Source organism: Physella acuta, unplaced genomic scaffold, assembly GCF_028476545.2.
Source record: "Physella acuta isolate Inbredline_101_S28 unplaced genomic scaffold, ASM2847654v3 ptg000139l, whole genome shotgun sequence".
In the NCBI taxonomy this organism is placed as follows: Eukaryota; Metazoa; Mollusca; class Gastropoda; family Physidae; genus Physella; species Physella acuta.
This window is the reverse complement of record NW_026731658.1, coordinates 271,823-294,363: the sequence shown is the minus strand read 5'-3', so window position 1 is coordinate 294,363 and position 22,541 is coordinate 271,823. Positions and strand designations below refer to the sequence as shown.

Genomic DNA, 22,541 nt, shown 5'->3' with positions numbered 1-22,541 from the left:
TGTGTGTGTGCACTAATTAGTTTAATAGCACAGTTTTACCACATGGTTTTTGCTGGTCTTTGCTTGGGACAGTGTATGAATTTGAGCCCTTGAAACTAAAGCTATTTAGTAGGTAGAATCAAGCTCTCTACAATTCAACCATACTGATACTATCTCACATAATCATTTAGAATAGTTACAACAGTTATGCACTGTTTTTTTTATCTTCTTCTGATTTCTAAACAGATTTCGAATTTTTACACTATGAGTACATAGAAAGTAAATGTAAGTGTAACCAAAATAGTAAAAGTAAGTTTTTTTCTCATGCATACAAATACCAATAAAAATTAATAAGCCAGGTTTAAAAATTCATTTTTATATATTCAAACACACATTTGCATTGTTATTGAAGTGATTATCACAATATAAAAAGACAATGAAGCCTATACAGCAAAATTAAAATTAATTTAAAAAAAAGAAGCTTAAACTAAGATAATTTCTCTGCAACATGTGGGTAAACTTCCTTCAAAGCAGAAACAAATTCGTTAAACGCTGCGCCTGGTCCAGCATGCAGAACCACTTTGAGCAGTGCCTCCGTCCTTTTCCTGGGAGTTTTCTCAGCTTTGACTTGATGCATGTCATCTAATGTGATGATGTTCTTCTGGTACAGTTGATTCACTACATGCTCCCCGTCCAGCTCTTCCAGCAGCAGCATCCAGTTGCTGCGGATTTTACGCTCATCCTGTTCTTTCAATTTACCACGCATAGGCTTTTCTTGACCTTGTGCTGTTCAAAAGATACATTCATTAAACTTTTTCAAGAAAAAAGCTTTTATTGTAATTGCTTAAGAAGAAATTATGTTTATCTCTTCATAACTAACACAGATATTTCTATTTATTGCTGAAAAAAAGATACATGTTAAATAATTTTGTTTTCCCGATTACCATACTAAACATGGGACGGAGTGGCCCAGCGGTAGAGAGCTGGACTGCTAACCCGTAAGTCTTGAGTTAGAATCCGGATTCAAGTCAGTAGACCATCCCTGAGTCCACCCAACTCTGATGGGTACCTAACTCTCATTAGGGTAAGTAATGGCACTGAGCATAGTGCTGACCACACTATCCCTTCATCTCATGTGCTGAGGTCACAGAAACAAGTGAACTCTACTTCACTTGCCCTGTAGACTGTCAGGTTTGAATGGGAACTTTACCTTACTATTAAGGTGGGGTATACTCTCTCTGCTAGATCGCTAAATTGCGAGCCAGAAAGTCTCAAGTTCTAATCTGGATTCAAGTCAGTAGTACTTCAGTGAGTCCACTCAGCTCTGATGGGTAGCCTACCATACTCACATTAGGGAAAGTAAAGTGGCTGAGTATAGTGCTGACAACGCTATCCCTTCATATGTTGAGGTCATATGTTGACTTGAACCCGGATTCAAACTCAAAACGTCTGGGTAAGCAGTATAGCTCTCGCCATCCCAATACAAATGCGAAGGCCACAAAAACAGCTCAACTCTTCTTTATCTGCCCTATTGACTTAATTGTATAACTTTGTTTTTTTACATTTTACTAAAATGAAATTAAGCTGAGGTCAACAGAAAAACTTGTATAACTATACATATTAATAAATGCTGATGAAAGGTTTAAATTCTATTTCTTAAACAATCCTTGACTAGTAATAGTTTTGTGACCATACAAGTATTCTCTGGTTCATTCTAAGGTGTTCAAATAAAAATGATGTATTTTTAACATTTTTAACTGTCAAGAAATAGATAAACTTACTCATTTTGCCACTATGTATACTTACAGCTAATTAAGATACATTAACAAAAAAAATACACAACAAAGTAGCCAATGCTCTAGTATTTAAAAAAAAAAAAATTCGGTACATTGTTCAGTTTTTTAACAAGAAAGTATCAATTTTAAAATTTTTATTTAAAGTGATAAAAGTTTACTTCCATAAAACAAAATTAAAATCACAAAGTAGGTACTATTATAAAAAATATGTTGAGTTCTATCTTAACTTACCAAAATTATAACTCATTTTAGTTTATATTCTATAGGTCTCAGCTTTGCAAACCAATATAAGTAATCAAGTTTTCTGTGAAAAGAATAACAGAATTTAACAAATTGCAATAAAAAAAGTTCACATACAAATCAAACACATTTATTGGCATTTACTTCAGACAAGGAACCAAAAGTTGCAATAAGAAAAAAATAAAACAAAAATCCCCCACTAATTTATGCTAACAATGACTGTGATTTTTATGTAAGGCAAAAGTGTAACATTTGAGGTATAATCTTAATTCTGTGTAACCTGGGTATTGAAATCATAAAATTACGGGACAAACACTTGTATAAGTAGGCAGCTATGGAATAACCCAGCCCACTAGTACTAACTGTACAATGATTAATAATTACTTATAGTTTACATTAGGTGTTGGGAAATTGCGAGAAGCGAAATGGCGAGGCCATTGCCACAACATCATTCAAGGTCAATAGTTCAGTGAATTATTTTTGCTTGGTTTCAGTGAGTATGAAATCCCTCCCTCTTCTTCTCCACAGCATTAAAAAAAAATTACTAACATGGTCAGGGTCATATGTGTAATGTTTGATTTGAGAAAGAGAGCGGGTGGTATTGAAACAACACAGCTGTTTCTGTAATAGTAAAAATAAATTATACAGGAAATTCGAAATCACATTACTTAATCAATTAGTTAATTTAATTATCGCTAAAGAAAATAAAGGGAGGTTTATTTATTTAGTTTATTAGTTTAAATTTATTACAGCACAACCACAACACTATGCACGTGTGGTATGTGACCTGTTGAGGCTACACCGGGGGTTCGTTCTGCTACGTAACAAAGCAAAAATACTTTGTAACAATACATATTAGTTTGTGGCGGCAGGCGGCCTCGGTGTTCTACACAAAAGAAATAAGTTGATCTATCGGCGGCGGTATTTCGAGCGGTTTCGAACAAGGTGGTATTCTTAGTCAAAACAAAAGATGGTCTAGCGACAGAAAAATCTGAAGTTTTAACAATGTAAATGAAAAGTCTTTGAAGTATGCATCATCTTCTTCTTCTTCTTCGTTCTTAATTGAGAATATGGTGGAGGATTCAGACAACAAGTCCAACTTCATGAACAAACCGGACTGTGGTCTCCAGTTTGGCAGGTGCCCCATATAATTTTTCCCTGAGTGGGGTGGGCAGGGGCCAGTGTCTGACTCGTGTCTGGCTATACAAAGAACATTCCTGAAGGACGTAAATGAAAAGTCTTTGAAGTCTGCATCAAATATAGCTGTAAATCGGTCGCTGTAAAATTTTCGCAGATAGCTTCGCACCAACCTGTGTAAGTATTGGGTGGTGAATAAATGAGAGGCAAAAATATCAAGTGACTGACGGTTTTCCCGCCCTTCTCGCAGTTTACCGCCTCGCAATTTCGCTTTTTGCATCTTGCTATTTCCCAACACCAGTGTATCATAAAAATATAATTTATAAGTTTAGGTTAGGCCCTATACTATAGGCTGCATAATAGATTAAATAAAATAATTTTATATTATAGGCCGTAGAGCCTACTATTTTTAATATTTAAAAAAATGGTAATCTATCGTTTTAGGTACGTAAAATCGCCCGCGACTAGTAATGTGAAAAACAGGTGACTCCTTAAATTTTAATAATTATTTTACATTTTGAGGAGGATTTATGTTTTGAAAAATACAAAAATGTTTCCTTGTTTCATATATGTAGATCTACCTGTTTTTAAACAACTGAATTAAAAATTTTCAGTAATAAATGAAGACTTGCGATGTTTCCAACAGATGCAACCATCATGCTCGTTTACTACACCGACATTTACTATAGCAGCCATCTTGTTTATTTTTTCTATTGTAAACTTTTAGCGCAAGATTCAGGGGAAGCCACTCTAACTTACAGATGGCCGCTTTTTATATATCAAATCCTGCTCGAAAACACTGCTGTTTAAAGTTAATTTCTTGCCTATATTGATAATTGATATATTTAGCCATTGATTTAAGTTTATTATACATTTATCTATAATATTTGACACAAATATATCACAAAATACTTCTATTAAAGCCTTGACAATGAGGTAACTTTTTCGAACATTACTAGATCTAGCCGCTGGCGATTTTACGTAGATTCTACCTAAAAACGATAGATTACCAAAACAAATTAGGGCCTAATTTTTAGTATTTAGTTTTAAGTTTATTCTAAGTTTATAAGTTTAAATATTAAATAATTATTAAATATGTATTTACAACTTACATAAACCTTAGTAGATCTAATTAGAATGATAAAATGTAAATTAGCTTGACATAATATAATTTATATTACACTACTAACAAAACAATGCAGCTTGGTATTTTATTTGTTAGTTGATCACAGAAGACAAATTAATACGGGAAAATCCGGAATTTAATTTTTACATTTTTAGCCTTATGCTAAAAACTAAAATTTGCGCTGCAATAAATAAAACAATAACTAAAATGGAAGACTTTTTCTGGGCTTTAAAAATATGAAAACAAATCATAGGTATCTGTAAAAACCTCGAATTAATAAAAATATATTTTTTGAAGTTTAGATTCTTTTTCTGAGAAAACAAAAAGAAGAGCTATTCTTAGTTTAGTTCTCGTGAAAGGGAAGCAATCCGATTATTTTTGTGTGAATTTATAATTTTAATTTTAGAACAACCTATCTGCTTAGTGATCATTTTTCACCCCCCCCCCACACACACACAACCCAGGGACGAAATTAAAAAAGATATATATATATATATATATATATATATATATATATATATATATATATATATATATATATGTATATATATATATATATATATATATATATATATATATATATATATATATATATATATATATATATATGCACTTAGGAAAAACAAATGGGATATTTAAAAAAAAAAAAAAACCACAGCTTTGCATTTAAAAAAAATAGTACCTTTAGTTGCGGCTTTTTGTTTGTATATAGGCGTATATATATATATATATATATATATATATATATATATATATATATATATATATATATATATATATATATATACATATACATATATATATATATATATATATATATATATATATATATATATATATATATATATATATATATATATATATATATATATATATATATATTTATGTATATATATATATATGTGTATATATATATGTATATATATATGTATATATATATTTATTTATTTATATATATGTACCTTTCCCAATCAATGCTCAATGACCCCCCCCCCCCTACCCCCGGCTCCTCTTCAACTCCCCCCTACCTAACTAAATATTATACGCGTTGAAAAACCGCTCCTAAGCGTACTATTTTTAAAAAGAAAATATGCACTTAGAAAAACAAATGGGATATTTCTTTAAATTTTTTTTAGATCAGCGGTACGACCTCATTTAACATCCAGACCTAGCGGTAAAAAAAAACATTAACTGTAAACCGAAACAGGAAATACGAACAGGGGCGTAGCTTTGTTATCTTTTTTTTTATAGACGCTGTATTCACGCTAAACGTCGCAGTGGGAGTGGCGTAGATGGGATTTTAAATACGACAAATGTGACGGCAACACACTTCAACCACTTCCGTCGCTTGGTGTGAACTATCACTTTTGCGCCCCCACTCTCCCTCCCCCGTCTATGTATACTATAGTGCTCTTCACCGGTCACTGACTTTTAACAGTAACAGAGGCGTAGCGAGGGGGGGGGTCAACTTTACTCTGTGTTAAAGTACACACTTCTGGTCAACTTTTCTCTGTGTTAAAGTACACGCATTTCTAGTCAACTTTTCTCTGTTTTAAAGTACTCTCATTTCTAGTCAACTTTTCTATGTGTTAAAGTGCACACTTCTGGTCAACTTTTCTCTGTGTTAAAGTACACGCACTACTAGTCAACGTTTCTGTTACAAAGTACACACACTTCTGGTCAACTTTTCTCTGTGTTAAAGTACACACACTTCAGGTCAACTTTTCTCTGTGTTAAAGTACACGCATTTCTAGTCAGCTTTTCTCTGTGTTAAAGTACACACACTTCTGGTCAACTTTTCTCTGTGTTAAAGTACACGCACTACTAGTCAACTTTTCTGTTACAAAGTACACACACTTCTGGTCAACTTTTCTCTGTGTTAAAGTACACACACTTCAGGTCAACTTTTCTCTGTGTTAAAGTACACGCATTTCTAGTCAGCTTTTCTCTGTGTTAAAGTACACACACTTCTGGTCAACTTTTCTCTGTGTTAAAGTACACGCAATTCTGGTCAACTTTTCTCTGTGTTAAAGTACACACACGTCTAGTCAACTTTTCTCTGTGTTTAAGTACACACACTTCTAGTCAACTTTTCTCTGTGTTAAAGTACACACACTTCTGGTCAACTTTTCTCTGTGTTAAAGTACACACTTCAGGTCAACTTTTCTATGTGTTTAAGTACACGCACTTCTGGTCAACTTTTCTCTGTGTTAAAGTACACACTTCAGGTCAACTTTTTCTTAGGGTTAAAACACATTCAATTCTAGTCAACGGCTTCTGTTTATTATAAACACTTGCACTTCTAACCTTATGACAGCGACACAGTAACTAACCCGCCCCGTGTACTTGTCGTCGCCCCGACAGTCACCCATCTCTCACTGACCAGTTTCTTGAAAGTCTCGAATTGGAATCACGTGATCATGTTACCAGAACGTCCCTGAGTCCACACAGCTCTGATGGTCACCTGACTCATGTTAGCTAAAATAAAGCGGCTTGTCATAGTGCTGACCACACTATCTCTTCATATGCCGATGTCACTGTAACAGGTGAACTCTATTTCACCTGCCCCATGGACCTTTTAGGTTCTAAAATGTACTTTACTCCCATTGACACTGCTGAATTTAGCGACATCGTGTTGGTGCAAAAATATTGTCTGTAGAATAAGAAATGAAATCCAAAAAAAAAAAACAGTCAACTTGTTATAACAAAGACCCGTACTAGGCATTCTCTAAAGTAGCAAAACTATTGTATGAATTGCTCATTTATGCATATAAAAATTCAGTTACCTCCCATATACACAGTAACAGATCCAAAGGAAATAATTTGCAACAATGTTCTTAAAAGTCGTTAGAAGTTACATTTTATTATGCAGTGATAATACTACAAAAGCTGATCATTATTAGATATTTACAATATTATATATTGTTGAGTGAGTTAAAATGTGCTTGGTTTTAAAACTTGGTAATAGTATTTTTGATATAATCTAAACAGACAACCATTAACGTTTTAAATTCCTTTTTGATTTACTTGCGATTCTTTATCCTTTGTTGTTACTGAGATGTTAATAAGCGGAAGATCCCATACATTATATTTCGGACGACACAACAGACACCACTCAAACTCAAACACCACGGCTGGAGAGGAACACACAAATGAAAATAAAGGAAATACAAAATAACACCCTCGAACAAAGTTTCCCCCAAAAGAAAAAAAAATAAACGAAAAAAAAAACACAATACATAAATAAAACCGCTCAGCGGAACTAATTTCATATTGACGCTCTACTCTTTTAATAACACTACCCCTATAGCAGTGGCGTAGCGAGGTTGGGTGTCACCCGGTGCGGCACTTAATGGTATCACCCCCAAGAGGCATAGCGACTCTCCCCGGGGACAAATTTTTTCACCCCCCCCCTCCCTCAAACTTTCGATTTGCACCCCCCCCCCAACTTTCGATTTGCACCTCCCCCCACAAACTTTCGATTTGCACCCCCCCCCCCCACATTTTTCTCTATATATTTTTACTATTTTTTGCCTTGGTGTCACCCCCCTAAATGGTGTCACCCGGTGTGGTACGCACCCCCCCCCACGCTACGCCTCTGCCCTATAGTAACACTCCACCCTTAAAGTAACACCCTACCCTTATAGTAATACTCTACTCTTATAGTAACACTACCCCTATATTAACACTCTAAACTTGTAACATTCTACTCTCATAGTTAGCCTACACTCTAGAGCAGGGGTCGGCAACCTGCGGCTCGCGAGCCGCATGCGGCTCTTTTGATATCAAGATGCGGCTCTCCAGCTCCTTGAACAAATACTAATAATCATAATAAAAAAATAAAATATTTGAAATAAAAAAAATGTTAGTGGCTCTTTAAAACCAGGGAAATTTTGAAAATTGTAACTTTTGGCTCTTCCGCTTCAAAAGGTTGCCGACCCCTGCTCTAGAGTGTTACTACGAAGGTAGAGTGTTAATATAAATATAGAGTGTTACTATAGGGGTAGTGTTACTATAAGAATAGCAACACCCAACCCTTCATTATAGTAAAACTATTCTTTTATTTTTTATTAGGAGTATGCTCAGTGTATCTTTCAGCCTTTTTTCTGGGGTGGGGGGAGGGGGGCTTGGGGTCTCGGGGACTGACGGACAGTGATAAAAGTATATATTTTCTAATTAAATATTTTGTTTGGGTGGGTGGAGGGGGGGGGGGGGGGATTAGCGGTAGACGTTATAGCGGGTGGGGGGGGGGGGGGCGAAGAGATGCCTGGAAGAAACTCTGAGTATGATACCGCATACATCAACTTCCCTAACTCTCGCTAGGTAACCATCAGTGGACTGAGTGACACACTACAGACACGAACCGAATCCAAGACCTCGGTGTTTGTAGTAGAGAACTCTATTACTCGACCACGATATCCCATTATACTTGTAATTCTAGTTACAATAATAAACTTAATACACATTTAACATTTTTCTCTCGTTTGCTTGCTAATAGAAATTATGAAGTAAGCCTACAATGTTAGCTAGTTTTATTGTGGTAGATTTTATCTTCGTTAACTCAAAATGATTAGCCTTGCCCACATTGTAAAGCCTATTTTGTTAATTATGTTTGAAAAGGAAAATTTCGATACAGCTATACTAATCATAAGAGAATGATAATATGGCTGAGTAAAATGTAACAAAATAAACCGGGAGTTATCTCCCCTAAACTTTCTCGAATATTCTTATATAACTCGGAATATATGATTTTTAATTACTTAAACTTTTAAAAATAGAATAGAATCTCATAGAAAAAAGAATTGCGCACCAAGCGAACGCCAAAACAAAATGTGCATAATAGTGCGCAATATTATTAGTACTTCATAAATTTACATGAGCTTTTTGAGAAATCGGAAATAGCAAAAATTAGTTCTTCCGGTCAACGGAAGTTAGTCAAAATTTTACAGAAGGTAGAGAATTAAATCTTTTACTTCCATTTGAAATTTCATTTATCTATCTGAAATAGTACTCAAGTTATAGGCTTTTGAAAAATTCATAGTAAAAAAAGTACCACTTCCGGTTATCGGAAATCGCTCAAAAGTTGATCAGGATCTACGATTTTGATAAAATACTTATATATGAAATTTCATCAACCTAGCTGTAACGGTACTCAAGTTATCGTGCTTACACACACACACACACACAGACACACACACACACACACAGACACACAGACATACGGACAAGATTGCAAAATTATGTTTTTCCGTATCAGTGAGGTATAAAACGTCGAGATTTGTAAAAATCTCGATTTTTTTTTTGCACGATTACAATTTCTCTATACTTTGTATATACGAGAAAGTAAAAATTAATTAATCACTCTAAAATTTCGCATTCAGACCGAAAAACTCAAGCGTTCATTGTCAGACAGAGGGCAGTCTATTTTCAGACATGCGCATCAGATGACAGAGTGGCTGTCGTGACGCTGTGGTTGTCGAGTTTTAGGGGCCAGAATAAAAGGGAGACCACTCTAAAGCCGAGACAAGGCGAGAGTTAAAGTACATGAGCTGCCTTCACTACAAGAGACAGGTAACCAAGAAACTGAACAGTAAGTTTTGCGTTTGTCTCATATAGAATATGAATTTATAGCATTCTTTTAAAATACTTGGGATAAAGTGTGATGAAAAAAAAACACAATTTAATTCTAAAGATGTTTTCAGTGTTTAGTTTTTGATTAGCAAGAACACATTTAAAGAAATACAATGAAGCATATTTAAACAGGATAAAAGTATAATTTTTATATGTATATTTTTGAGTAAAATATAGACATGTAGTTTGAAGTAATATACTGTTATGTTATAGATCAAAGTATCATAAAGCGAAAAGTGTAGCATGGCAAGTCAATTAAAATGATAATCTTAAAGAAAAAACATGCTTTTTTTTATACATATACATAGTGACTACATACATTCATTTACACACATACACACACACACACACATATATATATATATATATATATATATATATATATGATTGTGTTATTTCATATTACATTATATATATATACATTTATTTAAACATTTATACATATTTATCTTGAATGATGCAAAAAAAAATACTTTTGTTTCGTTTAAAATGATTATAACTTGGTGCGCAATTTTGTCAAGAAGTGTTATACTGTGACGTAACACACGTTAAATTACAAATTTGACGTCATGTTTTACGTCGGAAACTTCATACCTGGGAGTTTAAAAGACATTTAAGTCTGTGAATTTTAATGGCTTTGCTTGCCATGACAACCATGACATAACTGTCACGTGTCTACAAGGATGAGGCTTTAATGAGAGGGTTTAATATCAGTTACACTAGAATGGGAGGCAAGCCAAGTATGGCTGAACTTTGCTTAGAGGGGAAACTACTACATTCCTTTTTTTTATTTGGATCACACGATACACCAATAAAAACATTTTCCATATCTAATATTTTCAAAGCTCTAATTATTTATATGAAGCAAATGTGGCTGAGCATAATGCATACCACACTATCCCTTCATAAGCTGAGGTAATTGAAACAGGTGAACTCTAATTCACTTGCCCCATTGACCGTCATGTTCGAAAAGGGACCTTTTAATTTTTTTACTATTGTTTATTTGTATTGTTTCACAACTAACTAGGTAATAATTTTGTTGGAGATTGGGTGAGTGGGAAGAGAATATAAATGCATATTTCCATGATGCAGATAAAGTAGAGTTCGCCTAATTCTGTGACCTTCGTTTAGCACTCTGCACTCTACCATTCAAATTCACCATCCCATACAATGCTTATAAACGCATTGCTGTGAATTAACCATCGTTATATTGTGGAGCTGTATGTTAATTATTCCTTAAATTCACCAATGTTGTATTCCCCCTTTAACTCCACACCTGTCATGGCTGAGTTGTCTTCCTTGTTGTCGTGGATGCGTTTACGGAAGTGTCAAAACTCTCAGGGGAGAAAACTCTCACACCGTGACTGTACGGTAGACAACCCAATTTTCTCCCCTTTTAACTCCACAATGCAACCTACATAAAAGAAAGAAAGTAAAAAGGAAAATAACTAATATAAACTTGTTTTTCAAAGAACAATAACATGTGACTATACTAAAACGGAAATATTTCCTACGTTTTAAAATACAAATCGTAGCTGCAGTGAATACGTTTTAAAATACGAGCGACATGTCTTACGGTAAAATACCATGAACGTAAATTATCCCCCTTTACAAACAGTGACAAATGTATGTGTCATTTGTATTACAACTTGAAACGAAAGTGTAGACTTAATCTCCATTACGCCTTACGTCAGAGGCCTTGCTGTTTCTGAGTTTGGTAATTAAGGCAAGCTATGAACAACCAGCGGACTCGCCAAGTTAAACTATTATAAGGTTTCATAGAGCATACAACTTGGGCATGAATGAGTTAATGACGTGTTTTACAAACTTTTCGTAACTGAGCTTCCCATACAAGCCCTTGGATACATGAAGTAAAAACTGCGCGGCCTTGCGGTATAGAGTTAGACTGCTAAACCGAAACTCTCGATTTCGAATCCTGGTTCAAGTCAGTAGAACGTCCATGTGTCCACCCAACTCTGATGGGTACGTAACTCACGTTAGGGAAAAGAAAGGCGGCTGGGTATAGTGCTGACCACACTATCTCTTCATATGCCGAAGTCTCTAAAACTCTGCCCCATGTGTCTACGGTACTAATGGTAAAAGATGATGATATTAAACCAGAAATATTTTCAACTTTTTAAAATACTTTCTACGTGTTTTACGGTACGTGTTTACGGTAAAATGCCTAGAACGTAAATCATCCCATTTAACAAAGGAGTGACAAATGAATTTGTCATTTGTTTTTAAATGTGAGAAATAAATGTAGACGTAATCTCTCTTGCCTCACGAACACGTCACAACATGTTTACGCCACAGAGATAGATGCCATTGTCCACATGTCATGTCATGTAGCCATTTATTCTTGTGCTTGTTGATTTAGGGCCTGTAAGACTCGTTCTCTCTCACTTAAAATTCGAAGTCTCGTTAGCCAGGGAGAGATATATTTTCGAGCTTAATTTGTTTTTGTGAAGATGATTCTCATAAATAACATAAAAACATGGCGGCTATTTGTTTCTAAGCCTCACTTTAAGATTTTAAAATGAAAACCCAAGATGCAACAATTATAAAATGTTGTAGTAATATTATAATTAAATCATATACCGATGTGCCTATTGTATTTATAAATTACATTTAGGACAGCTGTTACCGATTGGAATAAATAATAATAATTGCAAGCTTCTTTTAAAAAAAAAATCATAATTTTTACTTAGTGTTAAATTTCTTGTACTCTATCATTATAATTGTTTACGATTTTAAATAATTATACATATACTCTAATCTCTTACTTATTTATTGTTTATCTTACCTTTAATATTGTTTTTTAAAATGTCGATTTTCTAGGTTTGTGTTGGAATATAAATTTATCATTAACTGTTTTGTCACTTGTTTAAGTAGTTTATTAAACTTTTTAATTTTGGAAAATACTTTAATACTTTACTCAATCTAATTAAAATATGTTTTATTCTTCAGTATTAACGTAACAATCCAAGACAAGTAACAATCAAGTTTAGACATCAAGAAACTACTACATCAACTTCTTGTGAACTCTGAAACTTAAGATGTTAGGAATGAAACCTTTTGTTTTCGGTAAGTTGCTATTTCTTAACTACAACACGTCTGTCTCTAAAATTTTAATGACCTTCGTATGTAATACCTTACAACACATTTTTTTGTTGTTTCTGTGACTAAAGAGTGCATACCATCACTCTCAGAATCAAAATATGTTTTCAAAGTTGAAATTTTACTTTTTAACAAACTTGCCATTTTAAAGATTTTGAATGTAGGATGATATAATTTTGAGAATAATTTTTAAAAGTGAGGTGTTTTTTATGGCTCTGTCTATGGAGTAAAACGGTTAGTCCGGGTTAACTTTGAGAAATTGTAACTACTATCTTTTGTTTAAAAGTTTTCGTAGACACTCGTTCAACAAGCATATCCGTTTTCTTAAATTAATTGTCGTTGTTTAAAAAAAAACAACATGTTTAACTTTTAAAAACGTATAGGCCCTACCGTTTAAATTTTACGTAAGATTCAAATAATGGGGGAGATGAGAGGTGATTAATATCAGAAGTGGAGTCAAGGGAACTATATTTATCAAAACTATGAAATCGTCAAGTATTTTTGACACATAAGTTATATCGGTCAGTCAATTTTATTTTTAGACTGAAGAGTTATATCGGTCTTTGGTAAATCACAATGAACTCGTCCAGTGTATTTTTAGACTGATAAGTTATATCGGTCTGTGTTAAATCACAAACGTTCAAAACGTGCTGTCTGGGACATCCTCGCTACGTCACGTGTCAGACGTCTTTGACAGCTTCCGGCCACTCGCCCCTCCCCTGGGTCCAGATCGTGACACGTCAGCAGGCTTTCCTGTCCTCTAGGCCGTCATTTATTCACCAGGGGAATGTTTACCGTAAACAACCTGTTGAGCCGGAAATTTGGGCTTGTAAATAAATCCCGGAAATAAACATTGGAAATCTAATTTTGACTGGATATAAATAATTGTCTTGCTGGTTAAATAAATCACGGAAATAAGTTTTGGAAATCTAATTTTGACAAGATACAAATTATTGCCTTGCTGGTTAAATAAATCACGGAAATAAACATTGGAAATCTAATTTTAACCAGGTACAAACTATTAATTTGCTGGTTGGGGAGCAGTGCTTCTTCCAGACATTTTTCTCCAGGGGGTGGGGGGGGGGGGCTTGAAATTTTCGGGGGGCGGACTAAAATTTCCGAGGGCGGACACTGTTAAAAGTATATATTTTCTATATAAAATCCATTTAGTTGGAGGGGGGGGGGGGGCGGTAGACTTTCTTAGAGGGGAGAGCCCTCCCTTCACCCATCCGAAGAGATGCCTGGAAGAAATTGTTGGCGAGAGAAGACAATTAAATTCACGAAAATAAATTTTTGGCCGTAAACCATAGGAACATGCCCAGACAACTGACTAGAACGACGGCATAAGATTATAAACTATTTTAAATCTCATGCCCCATTGACCGACTAGCCTACTTGAAAAACTAAAGCACATACATCATTGCTTCGTTTAAAACGCTTTACTTACACAAGAAATAATTATACTCTTGAAATCTGTATTATAATAAACTCAACTTTCTGTTTGAATTTAATGATCATGAATGTTTGAATCTTGTATAATATTTTAAGTTAACATAATAATTGATGTTGAGATATGTGTAAAAATGTGATGTACACATAACGACATCAACTTTTCTCACCCAAACAGCCCTGTTGGTCGCCTGTACGACAGCCCAAATGCTGCCCGTACCCTCGTTCTTCAACGTCCCCGCCACAGCTTTCAACCCTGGAGGACGTACGTATTTGTTACACATTTACATCACCAATACTTTTCTTGGGTGTAGGACAAAAGGCCGACATATTTCGGCCTTCTGTCTTGTCGGCCTTTTGTCTTGTCGGCCTTTTCTTCATGTCGGCCTTTTGTCCGGATCCCACTTTTCTTACTGTACCTGGTTTGTAGATCTATTGTCATGTCATGTCATGTTTGCCTGTCGTCCCTACTGGGACATAGGCCGCTGACAAGAGCTTTCCAGACGTCTGTACACTGATAATTTTATTGGCTATACTACAAGAACTATAATTTTATTGAGACGATATAATTTAGTTTTTGTGTTAAATTATGGACCGTTTTAAACAGCTTAAACTTATATAGGTCTCTTTCATTGTTTTACGTGCGATTAATTTGGTAGGTCCTTAAAACTCTTCACTGAGTTATTTTATTTATATATTATATATATATATATATATATATATATATATATATATATATATATATATATATATATATATATATATATATATATATATATATATATATACTTTGTTTAGAGTACTAGTTCTGTTACTGTTAGTCAAATATATTGCAATCTTAACGAACTATTTATTCTCACACATTAAGTTCGCTTCTTTGTGCATACATTTTGTGATAATTATTTTATTTTATTTGTTTTTATGTAGGTGTGAACTTTCAAGGTTTATCACTTGGAGGTAAGTGCCTCTCTGTATTGTGGGTGTGGTGGGTACAAAGGGAGTAGATTCAATATCGAGAAGGAAGGGGTATTGGTGGTGCTCTGGGGAACAGATTGATGGGATGTATATTAGAGTTGATTTTTTTTAGATTTTGGGGGGGGGGTGGTTAAGAGTAAAGAAAATTGGCGCATTTCTGCGTTTTAACGCAGAATTTTGAGGATTATTAAAGTGTACAGACTACTAATAAGGGGAATGAACAATGAAAGTCACGTACTGCGGTACTTACTGTATGTTGATGTATTCAGTGGAGAGCTTAAAATCAAAAGCAGATTCCTCTGACGGTAACTTTAGTAATGGTTTTATTCATTTTAATATTTTCTTCTTCCACAGATATTTGCAGAAAGCTAAGTAAGTTGATACATTATTGATTAAACACCATATCAAATGGAAGTAATTTCAGTAATATTTGTTACACTTTTAATTTGATTGTAAACATAAAAAGTGGTATGTAAATGAAAACAATACATTTTGCAACAGAATGTCAGTAGAAATTTTATAATTAACATCACTAAGTCCTAAGTTAATTAAAACAATTACTTCCGACGGCTATTTGCTCAAACTTTTGATAACGTTATGCACACAGTGTTTAATCTCTAACGATGTTTTCCACAGTGATGTTCGGTGGCAAAGAAGCTTTGTGTAAGTATTCGATTACCTTTTAGTTAATAAGCGAATACAAGCAAGTGTTTTTATGTGAAATGTTGTTATTGAGTAGCCTACTTAGCACTTTACACATTAATCATATTTTACACAAACATGACAATTTTATTTGAATATATTTTACGTTCTCAGCTGACGGAATGGGCGCTGCTTCTAAATACTTCCACACACGTGAGTAGAGTGATGTAAAAATAAATAAAAAAAGAATCCTCCTTAGATGTAGCGATCCACTATAATGACTATGTAGATTTCATACGTTTCTTGACCTCGGCATATGAAGGGAAGTTGTGGTCAGCACTTTGCCCAACCGTCTAAACTTTCCCTAACATGAGTTAGGTACTCATTATAGCTGGGTGGATTCAGGGACGTTCAACTGACTTGGATCCGGAACTCAAGACTTTCGAGTTAACAGCCTAGCACTCTACCGTTGTAATTTATATTACAACTATCTTGTACCCGTGTCCGCTACGGTAAAAAAAATGGCGTAACGCCCTCACAGATTTCCCCCACCCTCATTCCTGGTGTAATTTAAATCGCCACGTATCCCCGGGCGTTCTATCCCTTTCCAAGCAAGATCGCACTCTTCCAGCTCTGAAAAACGAAGACAAAGTCGCCATACCGTCGATGGAAGGAAGGACTGACACACTACCTAGCGGCTTATATTATTATAATACATTTCATTAAATGTTTTTGTATATACACAATTCTATTTTCCGTACAGAGAGAGTGAGCGGAGCGATGGCTGGAGGCAATGACCCACAGATGCAGTGTAAGACTTGTGGTTTTGTTTTTACATTTGTCGTATGTGAGCGTGTGTTAGACGTCACAATGACCCACAGATGCAGTGTAAGACTTGTGGATTTGTTTTAACTTTTGTCGTATGTGAGCGTGTGTTAGACGTCGCATTAGTTCATTATCATTCTTGAATATCCATATTAATTTGGAGGAGATATTACTAAATTGTGAGGTGAGGGATTAGGCCCGGATATAATAAATCTGACAGCGGAAGAAAATGTCTATAGATAAAATAGAATTTAAAATTGTTTTTTTTATAATGCGATAGTAGTTAATGTGTCTGTTTTTCTGTGAAATGCCATTTTGAATTATAATATTAGTATTGAGTTGTTATGGTATTTAGCTTCAAGTCAAACTTATTGTTTTGTGCACACTTTGTTGTATGGGTTGCAGCAAAAGAGACACCTTAATCAAATAACAGTGAACATGTTAAAAATTATATACATTTTTTATATTATTTCTTTATCGATTCATGTTTTTTCTATCATTATCCATATTAGATTAATTTTTATATTTTACATTTTAAACATTGTTTACTTTTAAATTTAAGAGACGATTGGTGCAATATTTATATGGCTCATAAATTTTGTTAAATTATATTAGTTCCTTACAGACGGGGTATTATAAAACATTCTCTTATTTCAGGCCTGTACAACCAAGCCACTGGCAGTATGATGCCAGGAATGGCGGGAAGTAAGTGCTACACTACTCTAACATTTTTACGTGCAGTTACCTGCCCTTTCCAGACCTAAATCAGTGCACGAGATATATAGTTCATAATTTTTTTCTAGTTAGACATCATCGTAATAGTTTGCTCAATACATCGAACCAAACATACCAAATAAAACATTAGTTAAAAATCAAATTGATATTTCAATAGTCTAACGATTTCCTAATAATAGTTTAGTTTAGTATACATTTATGAAAAGAAACCCTTTTTGCGACTAAAAATTTGACTTAAAAAAAATGAAACAGTTTTTTCAAATCTATTAATTTTTTTTCTTATTCAACAATTTCAGATACAGATCCAGGAAGTAAGTTCTCACAATTTATAGATACAAACTCTTTTAATAAAATCTTTTATCAAACAATACACTGTTTATAAAACTATTATCCTATCTGTAAATATACAAAAACAATTTTCATGTACAAAGCTATATATACGTTTAAAATATTAATTTTCTTCTAAATTACATTCTTACATCACTTTCTGTTTTACTTTCAGATATGTTTGGAGATTATTTCGATACAGGTTTGTTAACACAACGTTTTACATTTTAGTTTTTATAAAATTTATTATAATTAAAACAGGTTAATTTACGTATGTTTATTTAAACTAGCTATCATAAAGTAATAGATTGTAATTGACTCATGTTTAGAAGAGATTGTAATTGACTCATGTTTAGAATAGACTGTAATCGACCCATGTTTATAATAGATTGTAAATTATTCTTGTTTAGGTTAGGTTTAAAATAGATTGTAATAGGCTCAGATTTAGAGTAAACTTTAATTGACCCATGTTTAGCATAGACTATACATTACTCTTGTTTAGGTTAGGTTTAAAATAGATTGTAATAGGCTCAGATTTAGAGTAAACTTTAATTGACCCATGTTTAGAATAGACTATACATTACTCTTGTTTAGGTTAGGTTTAAAATAGATTGTAATAGGCTCAGGTTTAGAATAGACTGTAATCGACCCAGTTTATGCACACGTTGCCTACATTCTGAAGTAACTCACCAGCTGTCTCTGCAAGCTGGACGAAATCAATAATTTATTCGTAACATTCCTCGCTTTGTACGAGTAATTTCTTTCTTTTTTTATTTCAGTAATCGAATACCCAATGATCCTTGGTGAGTTTTTCGTTGAAAGTTCCGTCTTTGAAACTGATGTGTGGTGATGTTGTAAACTGTTATATCTTTACAAATACGTTTACTCATTATGGGGCTCAGTTAAAAATTGGGTTAGGACTTGAATAATATTTTATTACTTCCCCTAAACAATTCCTGTAAATTTTAGTCATGGGAAAAGTACCCAGGTGTTTGAATGTAATAAAATTGTAAAAAAAAAACTTCGACTTATTTTAACACCATTGAACACAAATCGATCTCTTTTTGCTCAAAACAATCACATTACACTTAGGTCTTAGTATAATTTTCCGCTGAGCCCTTTATTTTGAAACTTCATCAGCTTAAGTAATAGGGCTTGTAAGTAGGTCACCGGACAGCCTGTGCAAGCGGTAGGCGTACCGTTACTTCATTTGTTTTTATTAGTAGTACAACAATGTATAATTGTTGCCTTTTTTTTGGAACTTTTGGTATTATTAAATCTTGAACGAGGCCTAAAAACATATAGCTATAATTTTTTTTTAAATATTGGCATCATGTTAACAATTATTTAAGTTCGAACATGTAGATTTTTTCCCTGGCTAACAAGATTTCGAATTTTAATCGAAAGAGACCGTGACTTACAAGCCCTATTGCTATATGCGTACATCATTCAACAATCGTTTTATTTTTATGATAGTGCTTTGTGTCAGCAAACTAATATCTATTTATAGTTTATCCAAAAAGAATAATGCATAGTTTTTCACGAATGAATGATAGTGTATGGAATTTGTGTGGAATAAATTATTATAATTATATGTTGTGGTGGATATATGATCACGTTTATAACTGATTGCCTTCTCAGACCCGTGCTCAAGGCCACAGTGTAACGGCAAGGTCAACCCCACTGTCCTCCTCATGCAGATGTACGCTCCAATGATGCGGGGGATGGGTGGGATGGGCGGGATGGGTGGTATGGGGGGCATGGGGGGTCTCTCAGGAATGGGAGGAATGGGAGGACTGCCTGGAATGGGAGGCACTGGAGCCATGGGAGGATCCAACCCATTTGCATCGATGAGTAAGTTCAAAAACCTCAAAACATCTTTTCATTATAATCACGTTGTTTAGGTTTAGTTGAAAAAAATCAACTCTGTTGGCTGTAAAAAGAGTTGTACAAGTTTATAATAAAAATAATTGTTCTTATTTCAGTGGGTCAAAGTCCTTTAATGGCCGCCCTTATGCCTGGGTTTGGAGGCAACACAGGTAGATTCTCTTGGTGTTATTTCTTAGGCACTGCATGAACTTTGGCTGCACGAATTTAGTATTGACTGCACGAACTTATCATTGACTGCACGAACTTTGGCTGCACGAATTTAGTATTGACTGCACGAACTTATCATTGACTGCACGAACTTTGGCTGCACGAATTTAGTATTGACTGCACGAACTTATCATTGACTGCACGAACTTTGGCTGCACGAATTTAGTATTGACTGCACGAACTTATCATTGACTGCACGAACTTTGGCTGCACGAATTTAGTATTGACTACACGAACTTATCATTGACTGCACGAACTTTGGCTGCACGAATTTAGTATTGACTACACGAACTTAGCATTGACTGCACGAACTTATCATTGACTGCACGAACTTTGGCTGCACGAATTTAGTATTGACTGCACGAACTTATCATTGACTGCACGAACTTTGGCTGCACGAATTTAGTATTGACTACACGAACTTATCATTGACTGCACGAACTTTGGCTGCACGAATTTAGCATTGACTGCACGAACTTAGCATTGACTGCACGGACTTAGCATTGACTGCACGAGTTTAATATATAATCAAACATTAGCTATGACTGTAGTGTGTTAAAATACTTTGTATGATTTTGACACATGTAGCTTTATAATAACCTGTTCCATTTTTTTGCAACGTATAATGGAAATAAAAACAAAAATATATATTCATCTTAATGAACTTCTCTTCAATTTATGTGTACATAAGTTCATTAATTATCTCATTAGCCCCTAAATCTACCGGGTCAGCAGCCACGCCTGCAACACCTGCACCACAAACAGCCCCAGCCACACCCGCCACACCTGCACATCCAGCCAACAACATGGCCCAGATGATGCAGATGTTCCAGAACCCACAGATGGCTCAGGTAGGGCGACACACACCTGTGTTTTACCTGTGGTTTACCTGACATCCCCTGTGTTTTACCTGTGGTTTACATGACATCACCTGTGTTTTACCTGACACTGATTTTTTATCTGATATTCACCTGTGTTTTACCTGACTCTCACCGTTGTTTTACTTGACTTCACTTGTTTTTTACATGACATCACATGTGTTTTACCTGACATCACATGTGTTTTACCTGACACTCACCTGTGTTTAACCTATAGTCTAAGCAGTAGCATAAAGTAATCTAAAATTTAGTGTAGGTAGCAGCATAAGGTAACCATTGCTCTACTGTAGTCAGTAGCCTAAAGTAACCTTAGCTCTAGGAGAGACAGAATCATACAGTAACCTTAGCTCTATAGTTAGCAGTAACATACAATTACCTTAACTTTAGTGTAGTAACATAAAGTAACCTTACCTCTTGTCTAAGCAGTAACATAATCTTACCTCTAGTGAACTGTGCCATATTTCAGCTATTACAGCAACTCATGATGCAACAGCTAGCTGGGGGCAAGACGCCCGCCGCAGGTTCGAGTCCCGCCCAGCCGTTTGGTGGAGGTTTTCCTGGGATGTCGCCCTTCTGTAAGATCATAAAATATTGTTTCACATTTTTGATAAACATACGAAAAAATTAACTAATAATAAAAAGTAAAAAAAAACAACAACAACAACAAAAAAACGCTAAGTTTAATACTTAATGGCAAAAGTAAAGTCATGAAAAAGGGTGAGGACTTAAATTATACTTAATATACATGGCAAAACGTAAGCATAACGCATGTAAATAGTATATACAGCTGTAACTACATTTTAAAATATTCGTTGTATTAGTTCTTATCTTCTCTCGCATTCAATATAACAAAAATATGCTTACTTAATTAAAAAAAAAAAGAAGTAAATTACAATATTACGATAGTGACTACAAAGCATACATTTTTTATCTGTTTTATGTACACATAATGGTTATTGGTTGTCGAGATCTTAGCATTTCTAACTTTTAGAGTTCGTATGACATCGATAATCCGACTTGCATTTATAACTTAGACTTAAGTCAATTGAAATAATAAGTCTCATTGTGTTTGTATGTTGTAATGTCGGCACAATGCTAACTTACATCATGGTTTTGTGAAACCTCAACGTAACATGCATACATTAAATCTATATTTATAAAAAAAAATTTTATGTTTATTTTTAAAATTCCTTTCAGTTTAACCCAGTACCCAGCAGCAGTTATTATATTTAATGTGTTGAGTCAGGCACTGGAGCAGTAGGCAGTCACTGACGAAAGCAATTGTTTAGTGTAATTTACAATAAATTTTTACATTTAAATTCACTTGTTTGTTAGTTTTGTTCATATATACATATAATGCGTGAGTGTGCGTGTGTGTGTGTACAAAAGGTATAATTAAAACATAAATCGAGATATACTAAGATACTTTAAATATGTGTCTTCAAGAGTAAATTATAGATGACAAATTTAAATTTAAAAAATCCATGCCATACTACAATTAATACTGTTTCGAACACATTTTTGTAACTGTATTCTCAATTTCCTAGCTTCATAATCAACATTTACATGTTTGAATGCTCAGCG

General features: G+C 34.3%; 2 protein-coding genes across 6 annotated transcripts; one reads left to right on the top strand and one right to left on the bottom strand.

The window, feature by feature from the left end:
• Window positions 1-372: 372 nt before the first annotated feature.
• LOC131935256 (uncharacterized) lies at window positions 373-4,398 on the bottom strand. Of its 2 annotated transcripts, none has more exons than XM_059291623.1 (3): window positions 4,265-4,398; window positions 2,007-2,079; window positions 373-765 (listed from the first exon to the last, which is right to left on the bottom strand). In XM_059291623.1, the coding sequence occupies exons 2-3, from the start codon at window positions 2,020-2,022 to the stop codon at window positions 467-469; spliced, it is 315 nt and encodes a 104-aa protein (XP_059147606.1). In that variant the 5' UTR covers window positions 2,023-2,079; window positions 4,265-4,398; the 3' UTR covers window positions 373-466. The 2 variants fall into 2 exon arrangements, with proteins under 2 accessions (XP_059147606.1, XP_059147607.1); XM_059291624.1 differs by having other exon boundaries at window positions 4,343-4,393.
• A 5,321-nt stretch (window positions 4,399-9,719) lies between these two features.
• LOC131935258 (putative PE-PGRS family protein PE_PGRS24) lies at window positions 9,720-22,280 on the top strand. Of its 4 annotated transcripts, none has more exons than XM_059291627.1 (17): window positions 9,720-9,849; window positions 12,880-12,996; window positions 14,657-14,743; window positions 15,406-15,435; window positions 15,808-15,825; window positions 16,090-16,116; window positions 16,270-16,308; window positions 16,859-16,906; window positions 17,578-17,625; window positions 17,952-17,966; window positions 18,158-18,184; window positions 18,762-18,785; window positions 19,624-19,836; window positions 19,968-20,021; window positions 20,791-20,930; window positions 21,424-21,532; window positions 22,155-22,280. In XM_059291627.1, the coding sequence occupies exons 2-17, from the start codon at window positions 12,969-12,971 to the stop codon at window positions 22,157-22,159; spliced, it is 912 nt and encodes a 303-aa protein (XP_059147610.1). In that variant the 5' UTR covers window positions 9,720-9,849; window positions 12,880-12,968; the 3' UTR covers window positions 22,160-22,280. The 4 variants fall into 4 exon arrangements, with proteins under 4 accessions (XP_059147610.1, XP_059147609.1, XP_059147613.1 ...); XM_059291626.1 differs by having other exon boundaries at window positions 9,721-9,868; XM_059291630.1 differs by lacking the exon at window positions 9,720-9,849 and adding an exon at window positions 12,178-12,294.
• The last annotated feature ends 261 nt before the right edge of the window (window positions 22,281-22,541 follow it).